Raw genomic sequence first — 18,916 nt, 5'->3', positions numbered from 1 at the left:
ATCAGTACTCTCTGGCATTTGCTCAATTCTCTTAATACCTTATAGATGTAACTAGAGTCTACATATGTTTAATTCCAAAGGCATGGTAGTGGTACACCAAGTATTTGGTTTTGTAATAAACTGGCATTTTCTTCTTAGAGAATGGCCGTGTAGTTTTGAATTTCTCCCACAATCTTACGAGTGATCTGTTTTTTCTGCATCCTCATCAGCATTTGGTGTTATTTTTAAAATTCCAAGGGCAGGGGAGATAGCATAATGGTTATGCACAGAGGGTTAAGCGCACCGGGCGCAAAGTGCACAGACTGGCTTAAGGATCCCGGTTCAAGCCCCCGGCTCCCCACCTGCAGGGCAGTCACTTCACAAGCAGTGAAGCAGGTCTGCAGGCGTCTGTCTTTCTCTCCCCCTCAGTCTTCCCATCCTCTCTCTCGATTGCTCTGTCCTGTCCAACAACAACAATAATAATAATCACAACAAGGGGAAACAAAGTAGGAAAAATGGCCTCCACGAGCAGCAGTGGGTTTGTAGTGCAGGCACCGAGCCCCAGTGATAACCCTGGAGGCAAGAAAAAGAGAAGGAGAGAGAGAGACTGTCATGCCTGAGCCCCTGAAGTCCCAGGTTCAGTCTCCCCTACACCACTGTAAGCCAGGGCTTAGCAGCGTTCTGATGAAATAATTTTGTTAGTTGTGATTCTTATTTGCATTTCAGTGGTGAATAACTTTGAGCATCTTTTCATGTGTTTATTTGCTACTTGTATGTATGTTTCCTTCAGTAGAACCTTTTTTTTTAAATTTCTTTATTGGGGAATTAATGTTTTACATTCGACAGTAAATACAGTAGTTTGTACATGCAAAACAGTTCCCAGTTTTCCACATAACAGTACAACCCCCACTAGGTCCTCTGTCATCCTTTTTGGACCTGTATTCCCCCCTGCTCCCCCCCACACACACACCCCAGAGTCTTTTTCCTTTTTTTTCTTTTCTTTTTTTCTTTTTTAAATATTTATTTATTTTCCCTTTTGTTGCCCTTGTTGTCCAGAGTCTTTTTCTTTGGTGCAATACACCAACTCCAGTTCAGTTTCCAGTAGAACTTTTTCGATATAAAGGAGTTTTTATATTGACCTGTGTTATGCTTATGTTTTAGTAAATTGTTTCATGTTCGTCCTGTAACCCAAGGAGATGTATATAGAGCTGAAACTGAAGAAATCCCTAAAATATTCCAGGTGAGACTTTGACATGACATAAGTACTACGTGTGTTATGTGAAGTAGATATAATAACTGTGCTTTTTACATCTGAAGTTTATATTATGGAGTAATATCTTCTCTGTTTTTCCTTTTATGTCCCTGAATGCAGATACTATATGCAAATGAAGGTGAATGCAGAAAAGATGTGGAGATGGAACCAGTTCAACAAGCTGAAAAAACTAATTTTCAGAACCACAAAGGCCATGAGTTCATTCCCACTCTTTACCACTTTCCAGCCAACTGTGAGGCCTGTGCCAAGCCTCTCTGGCATGTCTTCAAGCCTCCCCCTGCCCTTGAATGTCGGAGATGCCACGTGAAGTGCCATCGAGATCACCTAGATAAGAAAGAGGACTTGATTTCTCCATGTAAAGGTAAGGATTAAAGTTATCTTTACAACCAAAAAAAAAGTAACTCAGTGAGACAAGTGTGATTTTTCTCTATATCAAATTATAAAGGAGTTAAGAAACGTTACTTTGGTGCTGGGGCGACAGCATGATGGTTTTGCAAAAAGTCTCACGCCTGAGGGTGTAAAGGTTCAGTCCCAGCACCATCATCAGCCAGAGCTGCACAGGGCTCTGAGAAAGAAAACTAAAGTTATTTTAACATGTTTCATATGTGGAGCAATAAGTACTATCACTTCATAGCCGCAGAGTGAGTTTTGAATCTTTTTTTTTTTTCCTTTTTATTAGTAATTTAATTCATTGTTTCACAAACACTCAAGATTTTAGGGGTATAATTTCATGCCCAAGAGACAGTTAGTTACTTTTTTTTGTTTGTTTATGTATTTTTATGAAAGAATCCAAAATGCCAATATAAAACCTATAGAAAATACAAAGATTTCAAGTTATTTCTAAAACATCTTGAACATGAATATTATAAATTTACATTATATAAAAAACTGCCAGATAAACATAACTCCAAATAATAATACAGGAGCCATCTAAAATGATGAACAGATACTTTATGACTTTTAAGGGAATCTTACTTTGGCATAAAAAGAGTCATAGAACTCTCTGTTGTCAAGAAATATAATTTTAAATTCATATTTTACTAGTCTCTTCTTAAGTAGTACTTCTAACTTAAAAGAGCTTATTCAGAAACAAGTTAAACATTTTTCTTAGAATTTTTTTGGGGAGTCGAGCTGTAGCACAGCGGAATAAGCGCACGTGGCACAAAGCACAAGGATTTGCTTAAGGATCCCAGTTCGAGCCCCCGGCTCCCCACCTGCAGGGGAGTCACTTCACAGGCGGTGAAGCAGGTCTGCAGGTGTCTGTCTTTCTCTCCCTCTCTCTGTCTTCCCCTCCTCTCTCCATTTCTCTCTGTCCTATCCAGCAACAACGACAACAATGATAACTACAACAATAAAACAACAAGGGCAACAAAAGGGAATAAATAAATAAAATAGATATTTAAAAAAAAGGTTTTTTTTTAAAAAAAAAAACCAGAACTTAGCTCTGGCTTATGGTGGTGCAGAGAGTGAAGCTGTGACTAGTCACCTGTAGTCCACATATGAACAAAACCTTTCAGTAGTTAGTTGTCCTTTACCTCTATTTCAGGGCTCATAATCACCTCCAGTTCCTTCTCATTTTCTTCCAAATGATGTAATCTCATTCTTTCTTATTTTAATTATAGAGTAGTAGTCCATTCAGTATCCCATAATTTTTTTAAACTTAGCGTATTTGTCTATTGGATAGAGACAGCTAGAAATCAAGAGGGAAGGGCATGATAGGGAGAGACAGACAGACACCTGCAGCCCTGCTTCACCACTCACAAAACTTTCCCCCTGCAGGTGGGGACCAAGGGGCTAGAACCTGGGTCCTTGTGCATTGTAACATGCGCTAAACCAGGTGTGCCACCACCCAGCCCAGCTGTACCACTTTTGAGGCTTTCCCCCTGCAGGTGTGGACCTGGGGCTGGAACTCCTGTCCTTGTGCACTGTAATGTGTGCACTCAACCAGCTGAACCCCCACCTGGCCCTATCTCATAAATTCTATATTGTACATGATTTTTTAAAAATTTACTTATTTATTAATAAGAAAGATAGGAGAGAGAAATTACCAGACATCACTCTGGCACACATGCTGCCGGGGATTGAACTGGGAACCTCATGCTTGAGAATCCAATGCTTTATCAACTGCGCCACCTCCCAGACCACTGAGCATGATTTTTTAATGCAGTGCTCAGTGATGAATTCAGGGCTGTGGAAATGTATCCTACTTCTGAGTGATTGCCTAGTCGCAGTCTTTTTATTTCTAGAGAAAGAAATAGAGGAGAGCAGATGAAATACCATACTAGTTATACAGATTTTCATACCTGAGGCTATAAAGTCCCAAGTTCAGTCTTTGCACCATCATAAGCCAGAGCTGAGCCTTGCTCTGGTCAAATAATAAATAAATAGAGGAGCTACCTCAGCACTTCTCCGCCAGCCACAGAGCTCAGCCAGGACCATCCATGGTGCTCCAGTGTTGAAGCCAGGACCTGGACTGAGTGCCTCCACATATTCTACCAGGAGAGCTCTCTTGGCCCAGACATTATATCTTAGAAATAATCACCCTTGGGAGTCGGGCGGTAGCGCAGCAGGTTAAGTGCATGTGGGGCAAAGCACAAGGACCGGCATAAGGATCCCAGTTCAAGCCCCCAACTCCCCACCTGCAGGGGAGTCAGTCGCTTCACAGGCGGTGAAGCAGGTCTGCAGGTGTCTGTCTTTCTCTCCCCCTCTGTCTTCCTCTCTCCATTTCTCTCTGTCCTATCCAACAACGACAACAACAATAATAACTACAACAATAAAACAACAAGGGCAACAAAAGGGAATAAATAAATTAAATAAATATTTAAAAAAATTTTAAAAAAAGAAAGAAAAATGGGAGCCAGGTGGTAGCACGGTGGGTTAAATGCACATGGCACAAAGCGCAAGGACTGGTAAGGGTTCTGGTTCGAGACCCAGGCCCCCCCATCTGCAGGGGAGTCGCTTCACAGGCGGTGAAGCAGGTCTGCAGGTGTCTGTCTTTCTCTCCCCCTCTGTCTTTCCCTCCTCTCTCCATTTCTCTCTGTCCTATCCAACAACAATGACATCAATAACAACAATAAAAACCAACAAGGGCAACAAAAGGGAAAATAAATTATATATATATATATATATATATATATATATATGTTTGTTTCTTCCACTTCTGTATTTTCACTTCTAAATTTCTTTTTTTTTTTATCTCACCTATTTTCACATTTATTGAATAATATTATTCATCATATCTTATGGTTATAAAATATCCTGTCTCATTTGAATTTATAATTACACTCTCATTCTTGGGATTCTCACTGCTTCCTTGTCTTTCTCTCCTAATAGGCTAGAATCTTGATCACAAGGTGTTTTTTTTATCTTTATTTATTAATTTGTATAGAAAAAGGGAGAAGTTGAGAGGGGAGGGGGGATTAAGAGGGATAGAGACAGAGAGACACCTGCAACATTGTTTCACCATTTGTGAAGCATCACCCTCAGTCCCTCACAGGTGAGCACTGGGAGGCTTGAACCCAGGGTCATTATGGGGTGCAGAAGGTGGAACCGGCTTCTGTCATTGCTTCCCCGCCAAACATGAGCATTGACAGGTTTATACAGGCTCCCAGCCTGTCTCTCTCTTTCCCTAGTGGGGCAGAGCTCTGGGGAAGCGGGGCTCCAGGACACATTGGTGGGGTTGTCTGTCCAGGGAAGTCTGGTTGGCATCATGGTAGCATCTGGAACCTTGTGGCTGAAAAAAAAAGAATTAACATATAAAGCAGAACAAATTGTTGACTAATCATGAACCTAAAGACTGAAATATTGCAGATGATAATTTTCGGGTCTCCATTTTGGAAATAGCTAGTAGGTCTATTTTTAGATATATTCTAAAGGGCCTGTGGCTATTACTAGTTTTTGCCTGAGCCTGACCTCTGATATGCAGGTGGACCCAAGTTATTGTCTGGGGAGATGATGTCATGGTTAGAAAAAGGACCAGAAAGCTGGATCAGGGAAGAAGAGTAGCTCCCTAATATGGGGAAAGTGTTTAAACATTGTTGATTATAAACCCCTTGATTTGATCTGGGGCCCATATTCCGAATAGGAGCCTGTGTAACTTCTGCATCCCTGTAGGTCCAAACTCGCACTCTGTGGTCATCAGTCATCAGTAGGAACATTCTGAGTTGCACCAATTTCAGGACCCATCTTCTTCAGGTGGTAGATAGAGTATGTTAACAGACACCCTTCGAAGGATGGAACATTCTCTACTGTTGTTGATCCACATTAAGGGAAAGGTTCTATAGGGGCCCCCACAGGGGTCCATTATATTGTTCGTGATGGAGATGACCAGTAACAATGGAGAGAGGGATCTATTCGAGGTATAGGTTCAACGTGTCTGTGTGGGAATCCCAGGATGCCTCGACTGGGGCCCCAGCTGACGGGGTGGCCTGATAGTGACTAATGAGTCATTGCTAAAGTCTGCCAGTCTCATGCCCTTCTGAATTTTTTTTTTAATATTTATGTATTTATTCCCTTTTGTTGCCCTTGTTTTATTATTGTAGTTACTATTGATGCCGTTGTTGTTGCATAGGACAGAGAGAAATGGAGAGAGGGGAAGAGAAAGACAGACACCTGCAGACCTGCTTCACTACCTGTGAAGCGACTCCCCTGCAGGTGGGGAGCCGGGGGCTTGAACTGGGATCCCTATGCCGGTCCTTGCGCTTTGCGCCACGTGCGCTTAACTCACTGCGCTACCACCCGACTCACCTGAATGTATTTTTCTTATCGGTTTATAACTAATGCTTTGTCTTTAAATTTTCAACTTTCATTAAATTGAGAAGAGAAGGGGCAATTGTTGAAGCGTGATTGAGCTTGAATTTCAAGGAGCTAGTGAAATGCATGCAGAAGGTATTTTTAGGTGTTCCAGAGCTTTAATTATATTTTCCCTGAATTACAGTAAGTTACGATGTGACTTCAGCAAGAGATATGCTACTGTTGGCCTGCTCTCAGGATGAGCAGAAGAAGTGGGTGACTCACTTGGTGAAGAAGATCCCCAAGAATCCACCATCTGGCTTTGTCCGTGCATCCCCCCGAACACTCTCTACCAGGTCTACTGCAAACCAGTCTTTCCGGAAAGCAGTGAAAAACACATCTGGAAAAATGAGGTAAGGGTGAAAATGTGAAATGTCACATGGTCAAAGTTAACTATTAAAACTTAAAATTAGGTTCTTTCTCATGTAAGGTGTGTTTTTTTTAAACATTCATTTATTTATTTTCTTTATTGGATTAATAGTTTACAGTCGACAGTAAAATACAGTAGTTTGTAAATGAATAACATTTCCCAGTTTTCCACATAACAGTACAACTCCCACTAGGTCCTCTTCTGCCATCCTGTTCAGGACGTGGACCCTCCCCCCAAAGACTTTTACTTCGGTGCAGTACACCAACTCCAGTCCAAGTTCTGCTGTGTGTTCTTTTTCTGTTTTAAATATTTCATTTATTTATTCATGAGAAACATCAGAGGAGAGAGAGAGAGAGAAAGAATCAGACATCACGCTGGTACATGTGCTGCCGGGGATCAAACTCAGGACCTCATGATTGAGAGTCCAGTGCCCTATCCACTGCGCCACCTCCCGGACTACCCGATCTTTTTTTTTTTAATATTTATTTATTCCCTTTTGTTGCCCTTGTTGTTTTATTGTTGTAGTTGTTGTTGGATAGGACAGAGAGAAATGGAGAGAGGAGGGGGAGAGAAAGACAGACACCCGTAGACCTGCTTCACTGACTGTGAAACGCGAGTCCCCTGCAGGTGGGGAGCCAGGGGCTTGAACCGGGATCCTCACGCCTGTCCTTGTGCTTTGCGCCCCGTGCACTTAACCCACTGCGCTATTGCCCGACTCCCCTGATCTTGTTTTTCTTTTTCTTTTTTTTTCCCTGATCTTGTTTTTCAACATCTATTTATTTATTTTTATTTTGATAGGACAGAGAAATTGAGAGGAGAGGGGAGACAGGAAGAGAGATAGAGTCACCAGGAGCCCTGCTTTACCACTCGTGAAGTGTCCTCTGCAAGTGGGGAACAGGGGCTTAAAAACAGGTCCTTACACATTAATTACAATGTGTGTGCTCAATGGGGTGTACCACCACTCGGGCCTGTAAGGCATCATTTCTAACAAAGTCTTTATATATGACGTGAAGTGACTTTATAAATGAAACAGATTCCTGATAAGGTAATATTTATAATGCTGTATTCATTTAATTCCTTGTCAAATGCAATTGTCTTTGGTTGTAATACATAGCACATAATGGCTCTTAATGTGCTAAACAGACATTTATGTAAACAATGGTTCATCTTGGGGCCGGCTGGCGGCACACCTGATTGAGTGCACGTTACAGTGCTCAAGGAGCCCCCAGTCCCCACCTGCAGGTGTCTGTCTCCCCTTTCCTCTTGATTTCTGGCTGTCTCTATCCAATAAATAATTTTTTTTAAACTATTCATCTTTTGTTTTTCATTATGTTGATAGGCTTTTCTCTTATTTAATCATAGTTACTTGATATCAGTGACTATCCTGTTTTAAGTAAATTCTCAACTCAGGTTTTGGAATTTTCAATGGAATTTATTCTCTAAATGTGTGCTACACTGTCATGGATGTCACACCTCAGTTCATGCGACAGGTCCTCATGCCTGAGGTCCCAGAGGTCCCAGGTTCAGTCTCCAGCACCACCATAACCCAGCGCTGAGTGCTACTGTGTTCTCTCTTGTTCAGATAAATCAGTAGTGACAGTAATAACGGGAATGGCCTCAAAGGTGGTACAGCATACGTGATGTTCCCAGTTTGATCCTTGGCACTACTATAGTTTCTCTGGGTTTTTGTCTATATCATGTTAATACGTATATTTTAAGACTTAATCTGGACCCAAATTATTTCAAATTGAATTACAGCTTTGTTAAACAAATTTGAAATCAAAGAGGAAATGCCATGTGTGTTTATCTACTTTCCGGCTTTCCAAAGTTTGGGTGTCAGTTCCTTGTTTGTGCATGTGCTTACTTTCCCTCCAATTGTGTTTCGTACTTTTCTAACGCGAACATGTTCCAAAATAACTTTCTTTCCTTTTTCCCCAGCAGTTAACCCCATGGCCCAGCACCTTGTGGAATGATGTGGAATGCTACCTGATAAACCAGGCTTCTCTGACCCAGCAGACAGGCTATTCTTTGATGCGAGTAGCGGTATCGTAGGCTTCAGGGCTAAGATTGCTGTTACTCTGTCCTTGCTTTGGCACAAAAGCACACTGTGGTGTTTTGTTTTGTTTTGTTTTTGTGGGGTTTGCCTACAGGTAGATTAGATTGATTATTACTGTGTAATGCAAATACAATTGGGGGAAGCTTAGCTAGATTTTTTTTTTTTTTTTAAAAGGTGCTGCCTTTTTGAATTTCTAAGAAAATGCCTGTCAGTCGTGATAGAACAAAGTTTTCCTCGTATGTGTGAGAGGAAGAGGACTTTCACTTGAAGTGGAATGGCCATCACTATTCAAGATCAGCTCATGGAAGGAGTAATGAAAATATCTCAAAATGAGACGATTGAATTTTTTTCTTAATGACTTCATTTTTGTGCTCTTGTGGGACTATAAAAACCATTATAAGGAAGCAGTGAGTGATATCACTTGACTTCAGTGCCCTCACTGTAAAATCTAGAAGCCTTACTATTGATTGCCCATAGTGGACTTGATGGAGAATAATTTACATCATGCTTTGCAAAATACTGTATGGGTTTCAGCAAGGTTACAGACTGAGAAGGCAAAAAAAAAAAAAAAACAACAAAACATTTAATCTATTCATTTTTGCCAAGCCATACTGAGTTATTTTACTACTAGAGACATTAGAAAGCTAACTGTACAAAAGAACCAAGTTTAAAAGCATTTTGTGGGGTACATTGTTTCTGTAATTGTATAATGTATTTCTTTGTGGTTTTAAGTGATAATAGACATTAAGTTAACAGACATATAAGAAATGTATGCACTGTTTGAAATGTAAATTATTCTTAGAACACTTTCAGTGGGGATTGCATTGCCCTCTTAGTGCCTTAATTTGAGAGGATTACTTTACTGCCATAACTAAATAATAGAAATTTTTAAATGGGTTTTTCATTGATGATTGGTTTAATTTTAATACAAACACATACGCTGGACTTGATAAATTGAGTACAATCCACATCAAATTACTTGCTACACCAATGACTTCATAATCTGCAGAACATGGAAGCTGCACCAGTGTACGAGAATTTTGGCAGTTCATCTGTTTTCCAGTTGACATAGGAATTACCAGATAAATACTGTTAAACTCTCCTCCCGTAATCAGAGTTGATTTATAATAGGCAGTATGATTTATTGTTTATATTTTTAACCAAATACCTCCTCAGTAATTTATAATGGCTTTGCAGTAATGTGTATCAAAAAGAAGCACTGGAAAACTGATATGTCTCTAGGATGATATGCATGTTTCATGTGGTATTCAAAGCCACACTGATGGATATGAAATAATAAACATATCTGTTATTAATATACTAATGACTCTGTGCTTATTTAATGAAAAGTAAAAGTGATTTATGGATGGATACCTTTAAGAATGATTGCTATGGGGAGTCGGACAGTAGCGCAGTGGGTTAAGTGCACGTGGCGCTAAGCGCAGGGACCGGGCGGGCATAAGGATCCTGGTTCGAGCCCCCGGCTCCCCACCTGCAGGGGAGTGGCTTCACAGGCAGTGAAGCAGGTCTGCAGGTGTCTGTCTTTCTCTCCCCTCTCCATTTTCTCTCTGTCCTATCCAACAACAATGACAACAATAATAACTACAACAACAATAAAAACAAGGGCAACAAAAGGGAAAATAATTTAAAAAAAATTTTTTTTTTAAATAACTACAACAATAAAACAAGGGCAACAAAAGGGAGTAAATAAATATTTTTTTAAAAAAGAATGCTATATTTTCTCATTGCTCAGATGAATAAAGACCATGTTATAAATTAGTCCCTGAGTGTCATATAAATATTAAATTCTGAATTAAAAAATTTCTGGACTAAAGTAAAACTTTAAAAGATGAAGCTTTGAGTTATAAAACATGAGTGCCCACAATTGATAATTTTCATTTTTTTAAATTATCTTTATTTATTGGATAAAGACAGCCAGAAATCAAGAGGGAAGGGTGGGGGATAGAGAGGAAGAGACAGAGACGCCTGCAGCCCTGCTTCACCACTCGTGAAGCTCTCCCTCTGCAGGTGGGGACCGAGGACTTGAACCTGAGTCCTTGCGCCTTATAACGTGTGCACTCAACTGGGTGTGCCATCCTTCCTCCCTTTTTTCCTTCCTCTCTTCCTTCTTCCCTCCGTTCCCTCTCTTTTTCCCTACTCTAGCTATCACTGAGACTTGGTCCCTGCAAGACAGTCCCCCAGCTCCTGGTGGCCATGATTGATTGATGGATGGATGGTGAAAGAAATTGACAAAAGGAAGGCTGGGGAGATAGCATAATGGTCATGCAAAAAGCCTTTCATGCACGGGGCACCAAAGGTCCTAGGTTCAATCCCCAGCACCACCATAAGCCAGAGCCAGCTAGTGCTCTGGTGAAAAAAGAAAGGTGGCGGGGTGTACCACACCCAGTTAACACACATGTAGTGGGAAGTGCAAGGACTGGCACAAGGATCCTGGCTCGCCGCCTGCAGGTGGGAAACTTCACAAACTACGGGTGTCTTTCTCTTTCCCCCTCTCGTCTTCCCCGCATCTTTCTCTCTGTCCTGCCCAACAACTACAAAAAACGGGAAAAGATGGCCTCAAGGCGCAGTGTATTCGTGGGGCAGGCACCAAACCCCAGCATTAGCCCCAGAAGCAAAAAAAAGACAGAAGGAGAGACGTGTAGCATTGCTCCACCACTTGTGAAGTTTCTTTGCTGCAAATGTGGCCTGGGGGCCTGAGCCTAGGTGGTTGCACATGGTAACATGCACACCCTCCTAAGTGCACTCCCACCTGACCCCAGGCCTCCTGTTTCTCAAATCTTGAGAACAAGAGACCAACAACTTTTGTTCCAGAATAACTTTTTCATGGAGATTTGCTAGTGAGTTCCTGAAGACACTGATTATTCCTAGAGCAGGAGACAGTTTGTTTCATTCCATGGCCGGTGCGCCGCTATGTTCCATCGCTGGGGAGCCAGAGACGACCCGAACTGCCCCTGCGGCTCCAGACAGACTATGACCCACATAGTCAACGACTGCCACCTCTCCAGGTTCAAAGGAGGTCTCGAAACTTTACATCAGGCTCAACCTGACGCTGTCGACTGGCTACGGAAGAAGGGCCAACGCTAGAAGAAGAATTCCATGCCTGGTATAGTCCACACCTCATTAGATGCTTGTCCCACTTCTTTTGCATCTATGAGACTTGTGTCTGAGCAGACATCTCTAACAACACTGCCTCAGAAAAAATGACTTAGTGGGGGAGTCGGCAGAAGCGCAGCAGGTTAAGCGCAGGTGGTGCCAAGCGCAAGGACCAACATAAGGATCCTGGTTTGAGCCCCCGGCTCCCACCTGCAGGGGAGTCACTTCACACGTGGTGAAGCAGGTCTGCAGGTGTCTGTCTTTCTCTTCCCCTCTTATTTCTCTCTGTCCTATCCAACGGCGACAACATCAATAACAACAGTAACTACAACAATAAAAAAATTTAAAAACCCAGGACTTACCAAACAGCATATTCAGGTTTGTTTTTTGTTTTGTTTGTTTTTACCCAAACACTGCTCAGCTCTGGCTTGTGGTGGTGCAGGGGATTGAACCTGGGTCATTAGAGCTTCAGGCAGCAAAGTCTCTTTCCATAAACATTATGCTGTCTACCCCCGTTCTCATATTCATTAAAGTTATTTCATTTTATTGATAGAGGAAATGGAGAGAGAGCAAGGAAGCGAGCAGAGCACCGCTCAGCTGTGGCTAGTGGTGAAGACTGCCTCTGGGCCCTGAGCAGCTCGGCATGAGTGCTCTGTAGACCCTGTGCGGTTTCCCCAGCCTGCCTACTCAGCCTGACGTGCACGACCCAGCTTTGAGCCTTGTTGCACTACACTGAAGGCAGTTTCAGTGCTGTGGCTGCTGTCTTTGTTTTTTTTACCACAGCACTGTCCATTCTGGCTTTTGGTGGTAGCAGACATGGAACCTGGGGTATCGAGTCTCCTGCATGAATGTCTAGCCACAGGCCCTTTGGAAAAATATGTCTACAAGCTATCTACAAAATGGAGGAACCCCCAACTCTTCATCTGCACTACTCCAGCCTTTAGGTCCATGATTGGTCAACAACTTGTTTGGCTTTATATGTTAACTCTCTTTTCAGCCACCAGGTTCTAGATGCCACCATGATGCCAACCAGACTTCCCTGGACAGACAACTCCACCAATGTGTCCTGGAGCCCTGCCCCACTAGGGAAAGAGACAGGCTGGGAGTATGGATCCACCTATCAACACCCATGTTCAGTGGGGAAGCAATTACAGAAGCCAGACCTTCCACCTTCTGCACCCCACAATGACCCTGGGTCCATGCTCCCAGAGGGATAGAGAATAGGAAAGCTATCAGGGGAGGGGGTGGGGATACAGAGATCTGGTGGTGGGAATTGTGTGGAGTTCTGCCCCTCTTATCCTATGGTTTTGTCACTGTTGCCTTTTTATAAATAAAAAAAGGGAGTCAGATAGTAGCGCAGCGGGTTTAGCGCAGGTGGCGCAAAGCACAAGGACCAGCGTAAGGATCCCAGTTTGAGCCCCTGGTTCCCCACCTGCAGGGGAGTCGCTTCACAAGCAGTGAAGCAGGTCTGCAGGTGTCTGTCTTTCTCTCCCCCTCTGTCTTCATTTCTCTCTGTCCTATCCAACAACGACATCAATAATAAGTACAACAATAAAACAAGGGCAACAAAAATAAAAAAGAAAGTCTTTCTGTATAACCATTATGTTGTCTCTGGAGTGTTTGTGTTGTGGTTTCTTTCCATCTCCCTCTACTCTGTCTCACTCTACACAGAAAAAGACAGAAAAGCCAAAAGGCTTCCTCCAAAGCCAGAAGCCCATATCCATGAATTTCTAATTTTCCAAATTTTCAAAAAAGAGTATTGATTCTTGTAAAATTTTTCCATGGGGGTGCTGGGCGGTAACACACTGGGTTAAATGTACGTGGCACATAAAAGACCGGCATAAGCAACTGGTTCCAGCTCCCGGCTCCCCACCTGCAGGGGAGTTGCTTCACAGGTGGTGAAGCAGGTCTGCAGGTGTCTTTCTCTCCCAGTCTGCCTTCCCCTCCTCTCTCCATTTCTCTTTGTCCTGTCCAGCAACACCAGGGGGAGAAAGATGGCGCCAGGAGCAGTGGATCTGTAGTGTACTGAGCCCCAGCGATAACCCTGGGGGAAAAAATTCCTCCGTGAAATTTAAGTGAAATGGCAAAACAGATGAACACAGACTGCATAATCTCCCGATTCACCCTATGTAGGCATTTTAATCTATGTGCCTGGTAGATATTTGCATTTCCTGTGACATAGCCCAAGTCTGCATTTCCTCTGTACCTAGTGGGCTTCACAGCAGTGACTGTGCCTACCTTCCCTCTTCCCTCTGCCTTCCTCAGCTAGCAGGCCCCAGCGATGGTGCTTGAAGATAAAGAGGGCGAGGGAGGAGTCCAGCTGGTCTGGGACTGACTCCTACTAGGCTTCCCTCTCCGCCTGCAGCAAGGCCAAGGACCAGGGGCACGTACACTGACTATGTGAAAGACGGTCTTTGTGTGCTTCCTGCTTACTCTGAAGGAATGAGATATGTCCATCTGGTCTGTACCCCACCCCTTTTTGAGGACGGCAATGTTGCCAGAATAAAACTGTGTCTTTCAGGGCCGGGTGGTGGCGCACCTGGTTGAGTGTTCATGTTACAGGAAGAACCCGGGTTTCGAGCCCCTGGTCCCTAGCTGCAGGGGGAAAGCTTCACAAGTGGTGGAGCAGGGCTGCAGGTGTCTCTTTGTCTCTCTCCCTATCACCCCCTTCCCTCTCGATTTTTGGCTGTCTCTATCCAATAAATAAAGATTAAAAAAACAAAACCCGTGCTTTTCCAAGGTTCAGGAGAAATTCCCGGAGTGCCCTGGATCTCCTACACATACTGGTGTATTCTCCTTCTAGCGTTGGCCCTTCTTCCGTAGCCAGTCAACAGCGTCAGGTTGAGCCTGATGTAAAGTTTCGAGACCTCCTTTGAATCTGGAGAGGTGGCAGTCGTTGGCTATGTGGGTCATAGTCTGTCTGTAGCCGCAGGGGCAGTTTGGGTCGTCTCTGGCTCCCCAGTGATGGAACATAGCGGCGCACCAGCCGTGGCCTGTTCGATAGCGATTGAGGAGGGCCCAATCATAACGTGCTAGGTCAAAGCCGGGTTTCCAAGAGTCTGGAACAGAGAAGTTCAGTGTAGGTATAGGTAGAAGTTCAGTGTAGGTACTGGTGTATTAAACTTCTCTATCACCACAACCATCTGGTCTCGTGTTCGGGGATAATTTCTGCAACAAAAGGAGGTAAAACTTCCGAATACATGGTATGAAACCAACATTCTACTGACTCTAAAGTCAAACAAGCACATCGTAAAGTGCTACTGGCCAATATCTTCCGTGGACATTGGTGCAGGTGTCTTCAATGAGATAATAGTAAATTGGATGAAGACATTAAAAAGTCTCGTGTCAAAGAGAAAACAGTGAGTTGAAATTTAAAGTTAGGTATTGAACAAGTAGCTGAGAAACGAATGGAATCAGCCTTGCGACGTAAAAGGAAAGGGGAAGGGCGTGTGGCCGCGACGCGAGCTGCTGCAGCAAAGCCCAGGGCCAGGGCCAGGCGAGGCCATGTGCGAGGACACGGGGGCGGCCACGGACGCCTCTCCCGGGAAGAGACGGCAAGTCGCACTTGTGCCTACGGCAGGTGTACAGATCACTATTTACCCAACAGAATATACAGAAAACTGAGTGTTCTGACTTCTTTCTCATGCTCTTGCAAAGGAAAACACAAACTGAGTCTAAGATGAGAGCTGTGGTGGTGATGGCCGGAGGCCGGCACAAAACTTGGCGGTAGGAGCAGTGCTGTGCTGTGTGTGCCCTGTAGGCCTGTGACCTCAGCCTGCAGCCCCAGCTGGGAGGCCGCAGAGTGAGGGCGGCCGGCGGGGTCTCCTGTGCCCGCGGTCAGGGGCGGCCGCGGTGGGGTCTCCTGTGCCCGCGGTCAGGGGCGGCCGGCGGGGTCTCCTGTCCGCTAAGTGAGGGGCGGCCGCGGTGGGGTCTCCTGTGCCCGCGGTCAGGGGCGGCCGGCGGGGTCTCCTGTGCCCGCGGTCAGGGGCGGCCGGCGGGGTCTCCTGAGCCCGCGGTCAGGGGCGGCCGGCGGGGTCTCCAGTGCCCGCGGTCAGGGGCGGCCGGCGGGGTCTCCTGTCCGCTAAGTGAGGGGCGGCCGCGGTGGGGTCTCCTGTGCCCGCGGTCAGGGGCGGCCGGCGGGGTCTCCTGTGCCCGCGGTCAGGGGCGGCCGGCGGGGTCTCCAGTGCCCGCGGTCAGGGGCGGCCGGCGGGGTCTCCTGTGCCCGCGGTCAGGGGCGGCCGGCGGGGTCTCCTGAGCCCGCGGTCAGGGGCGGCCGGCGGGGTCTCCTGTGCCCGCGGTCAGGGGCGGCCGGCGGGGTCTCCTGAGCCCGCGGTCAGGGGCGGCCGGCGGGGTCTCCAGTGCCCGCGGTCAGGGGCGGCCGGCGGGGTCTCCTGTCCGCTAAGTGAGGGGCGGCCGCGGTGGGGTCTCCTGTGCCCGCGGTCAGGGGCGGCCGGCGGGGTCTCCTGTGCCCGCGGTCAGGGGCGGCCGGCGGGGTCTCCAGTGCCCGCGGTCAGGGGCGGCCGGCGGGGTCTCCTGTGCCCGCGGTCAGGGGCGGCCGGCGGGGTCTCCTGTGCCCGCGGTCAGGGGCGGCCGGCGGGGTCTCCTGTGCCCGCGGTCAGGGGCGGCCGGCGGGGTCTCCTGTGCCCGCGGTCAGGGGCGGCCGGCGGGGTCTCCTGTGCCCGCGGTCAGGGAGGACAAGCGCACCAGCACCGGGTCTGCGTAGCTGAGGGCGCTGCCATCCGCCCGTCGCGTCCTGCTCCTCCGGGAGGAACACGCGTTGACGCCACGCGGCTGGGGCGCAGCGCCGAGAGCACGGCGGCTAAGCGCTTCTCCTTTCATGTCCGCGTCGCTCCACTGCGCGGCAAGCTCTCCCCCAGCAGGCGGCGAGCGGGGGCTCGAACCCGCTTCTCCTGCGTTGAACGCGGGCGCTCCGTCCCGCGCGCCGCCCCGACCGCAGCAGGAACAGTCTCCAGTACGGCGGCGCCACGTCAGCCAACAGCGATGAGGCGTGATGACGTCGGGCCCCGCACAGGCGCGGCTGCAGCCCGCGGGCCACGCGTCGGCGCTCGCTCCCGGTCTCGCGAGACCCAGCGTCTCTGGGTCCAGCCCCGCGGCCAGCAGGCGCCGCCCCGTTTCTCGCGCTCGGCCTGGGGCCGGCGGGCGCCGCTACGTCATCGGCAGTGGCCGGTTTGAATGAGCCTCGCGTCGCGCTCGGACCTCCCCTGCGCCTCCGCCTGGTCCGCCGCGAGCTGCCGCGGCCCTGCCCTCGGCCCGAACCCGCCGCCGCCGCCCGCCGCCCGCCGCCCGCCGCCCGCCGCCCGCCGCCCGCCGCCCGCCGCCCGCCATGCCGCTGTACTCCGGTGAGTGTCCGCTCCCGCAGCTCCGCCGCTGGGTCTCTGCAGCCGGGGGTGGGGGCGCCGGCGCCGCCCCAGCCGTGACTCTGCACCGCCGCTGCCCGCGTCCGAGCGTCGAGATGGCGGGGCGCTGGGTGTCGGGCCCCTGCGGCGAGCTCAGCCCGCAGCTCCCGCCGAGCGCTGGTCTGTGGAGCCGCCGGCCTGTCGGGCCACGGGCCCCCGCGGGCGCGTTTCGCAGCAGCCGGAGTCAAGATGGCAGCTGCGCCCTTTGCTGAGCGCGCGGCGCGGCGGCCCCGGGGCTGCTCCCGCACGGCCGCGGGTGCGGAGGCCGCTCTGCGGGCAGCTTCTCCCGGGAGCATGCTCCGAGTCGTCTTTCTGTTTGCTTAGACAGCCGGGACTGGGAGAAAGGGGACCCCTGCAGCCCCGCTGGTGGCACCGTCGCCGCCGTGCGGCTCCCCTGCGGGACGGGGTGGGGCCGGTGTGCCGCCGCCCGGCCGCCGCCCAGGGCCGGTTTCTCAGGGCTGCGCGAAGGCGCACGCACTTAGGACACAACTCGCTTTTTAAAGGCATTTACTGTGGTCCGGGAGGTGGCGCAGTGGTCAGGCTTTGGACTGTCAAGCACGAGGTCCCGTGTTCAGTCCCCGGCAGCACATGTGCCAGAGGGATGTCTGGTTCTTCCTCTCTCCTCCTAGCTTTCTCGTAAATAAATAAATAGGTAAAAATCTGTTAAGAATTCATTTACTTATTCCCTTTTGTTGCCCTTGTTTTATTGTTGTAGCTACTGTTGTTATTGCTGTCATCGTTGTTGGACAGGACAGAGAGAAACGGAGAGAGGAGGGGAAGACAGAGAGGGGGAGAGAAAGACAGACACCCGCAGACCTGCTTCACCGCCTGGGAAGCGACTCCCCTGCAGGTGGGGAGCTGGGGGCTCGAACCGGGATCCTTACACCGGTCCCTGCGCTCTGCGCCACCTGCGCTTAACCCGCTGTGCCACCGCCCGACTCCGCAAGACTCATTTTTTCATACCTTGCTTTGTTCTAATCATCAAGATAATGTGAAATTGCATAACTCCCCACTGTAAGCAGAAAGTGGAAGTGATTTACCCTAGGCAACACTAGTGAGTAACAAAAACATTGTTACAGGCTTGTAGCATCTCCTCCCTGCCGGCTGTGCGCCTCGGGCTCCATCCTCCCTGTTGCTGTGCTGGGAAAGTAGTTCAGGGGCCTGAAGGAAAGGGAGACATGCCAACTGTTTGAGGTGCAGGAGAGAGGCGTCTCTGTCCTCTGTCTGCTAAACACTTTTTGCCCAGATGTAGTTGACATTATGTAAGATTATTTTCATTTACATCGAGGATACAGATGACATCACGTATAATTGTTTTCATTAACATCGAGAATAACCTCAGACAACATTATTGTTATTATAGGTATGTTTTCCTTAGAAAGTTCCCTAGGTTGGGGGCATCCTGATCTCCCCTTGAAAGTTTCCTGGGTCTGGGGTAGCCTAAATCTACCCTTGAAAGTTCCCTCTGTTTTGACCATCTCCCTGTTCTGAGCTGTATGAATAAACATTTTTCTCTGGAGCTAAAACTAGTAGCTTTTCTTGGATGGGTCTAACTAGATCATAGTGTGCCGGGCTAGCGTGGGGGTGCCTCTTCTCTGCTGTGCTCTCTGGCTTGGAGAGAATGAGACCGGAGCCAGCCTGGCCTGCCTCTCACTCAGCGACCCAGGAGCAGAGCTGGTGGTGGTGAGGCGATTCAGTTCTTTATTGATCAGAGAGCCAAGGCTTTTAAGAGTTGGACCCGGAAGCGGCAAGTCGGAAACGGAAATGGTTTGGAAAGGGGTGGAGGAAGGCAAAGGGGCTGGGAAAGGTAGGAACTTCCTTAGCAACTGTTGGGAGGGTTTTAACCGGTAGGATTAATAATAATACCCTGCAGGCAGGGAGGGTCTTGAGGGTAGAAAGAAGATAGATCAAAGGAA

At 47.8% G+C, this 18,916-nt stretch overlaps 1 protein-coding gene across 2 annotated transcripts in view; it reads left to right on the top strand.

The window, feature by feature from the left end:
- Nucleotides 1–9,789, top strand: part of ROCK1 (Rho associated coiled-coil containing protein kinase 1) — a 104,989-nt gene extending 95,200 nt beyond the window's left edge. The window contains exons 30-33 of one of the 2 annotated variants that reach the window (XM_060200766.1): nt 1,141–1,219; nt 1,352–1,613; nt 6,189–6,396; nt 8,355–9,789. In XM_060200766.1, coding sequence (XP_060056749.1) covers nt 1,141–1,219; nt 1,352–1,613; nt 6,189–6,396; nt 8,355–8,358 — 553 coding nt within the window. In that variant the 3' untranslated portion in view covers nt 8,359–9,789. Of the gene's footprint in view, nt 1–1,140; nt 1,220–1,351; nt 1,614–6,188; nt 6,397–8,351 lie in introns of both variants that reach the window. The other variant, XM_060200765.1, reaches the window with a different exon arrangement.
- The last annotated feature ends 9,127 nt before the right edge of the window (nt 9,790–18,916 follow it).

Source organism: Erinaceus europaeus, chromosome 10 (assembly GCF_950295315.1).
Source record: "Erinaceus europaeus chromosome 10, mEriEur2.1, whole genome shotgun sequence".
Classification (NCBI taxonomy): domain Eukaryota; kingdom Metazoa; phylum Chordata; class Mammalia; order Eulipotyphla; family Erinaceidae; genus Erinaceus; species Erinaceus europaeus.
This window is presented reverse-complemented; position numbering and strand designations above follow the sequence as displayed.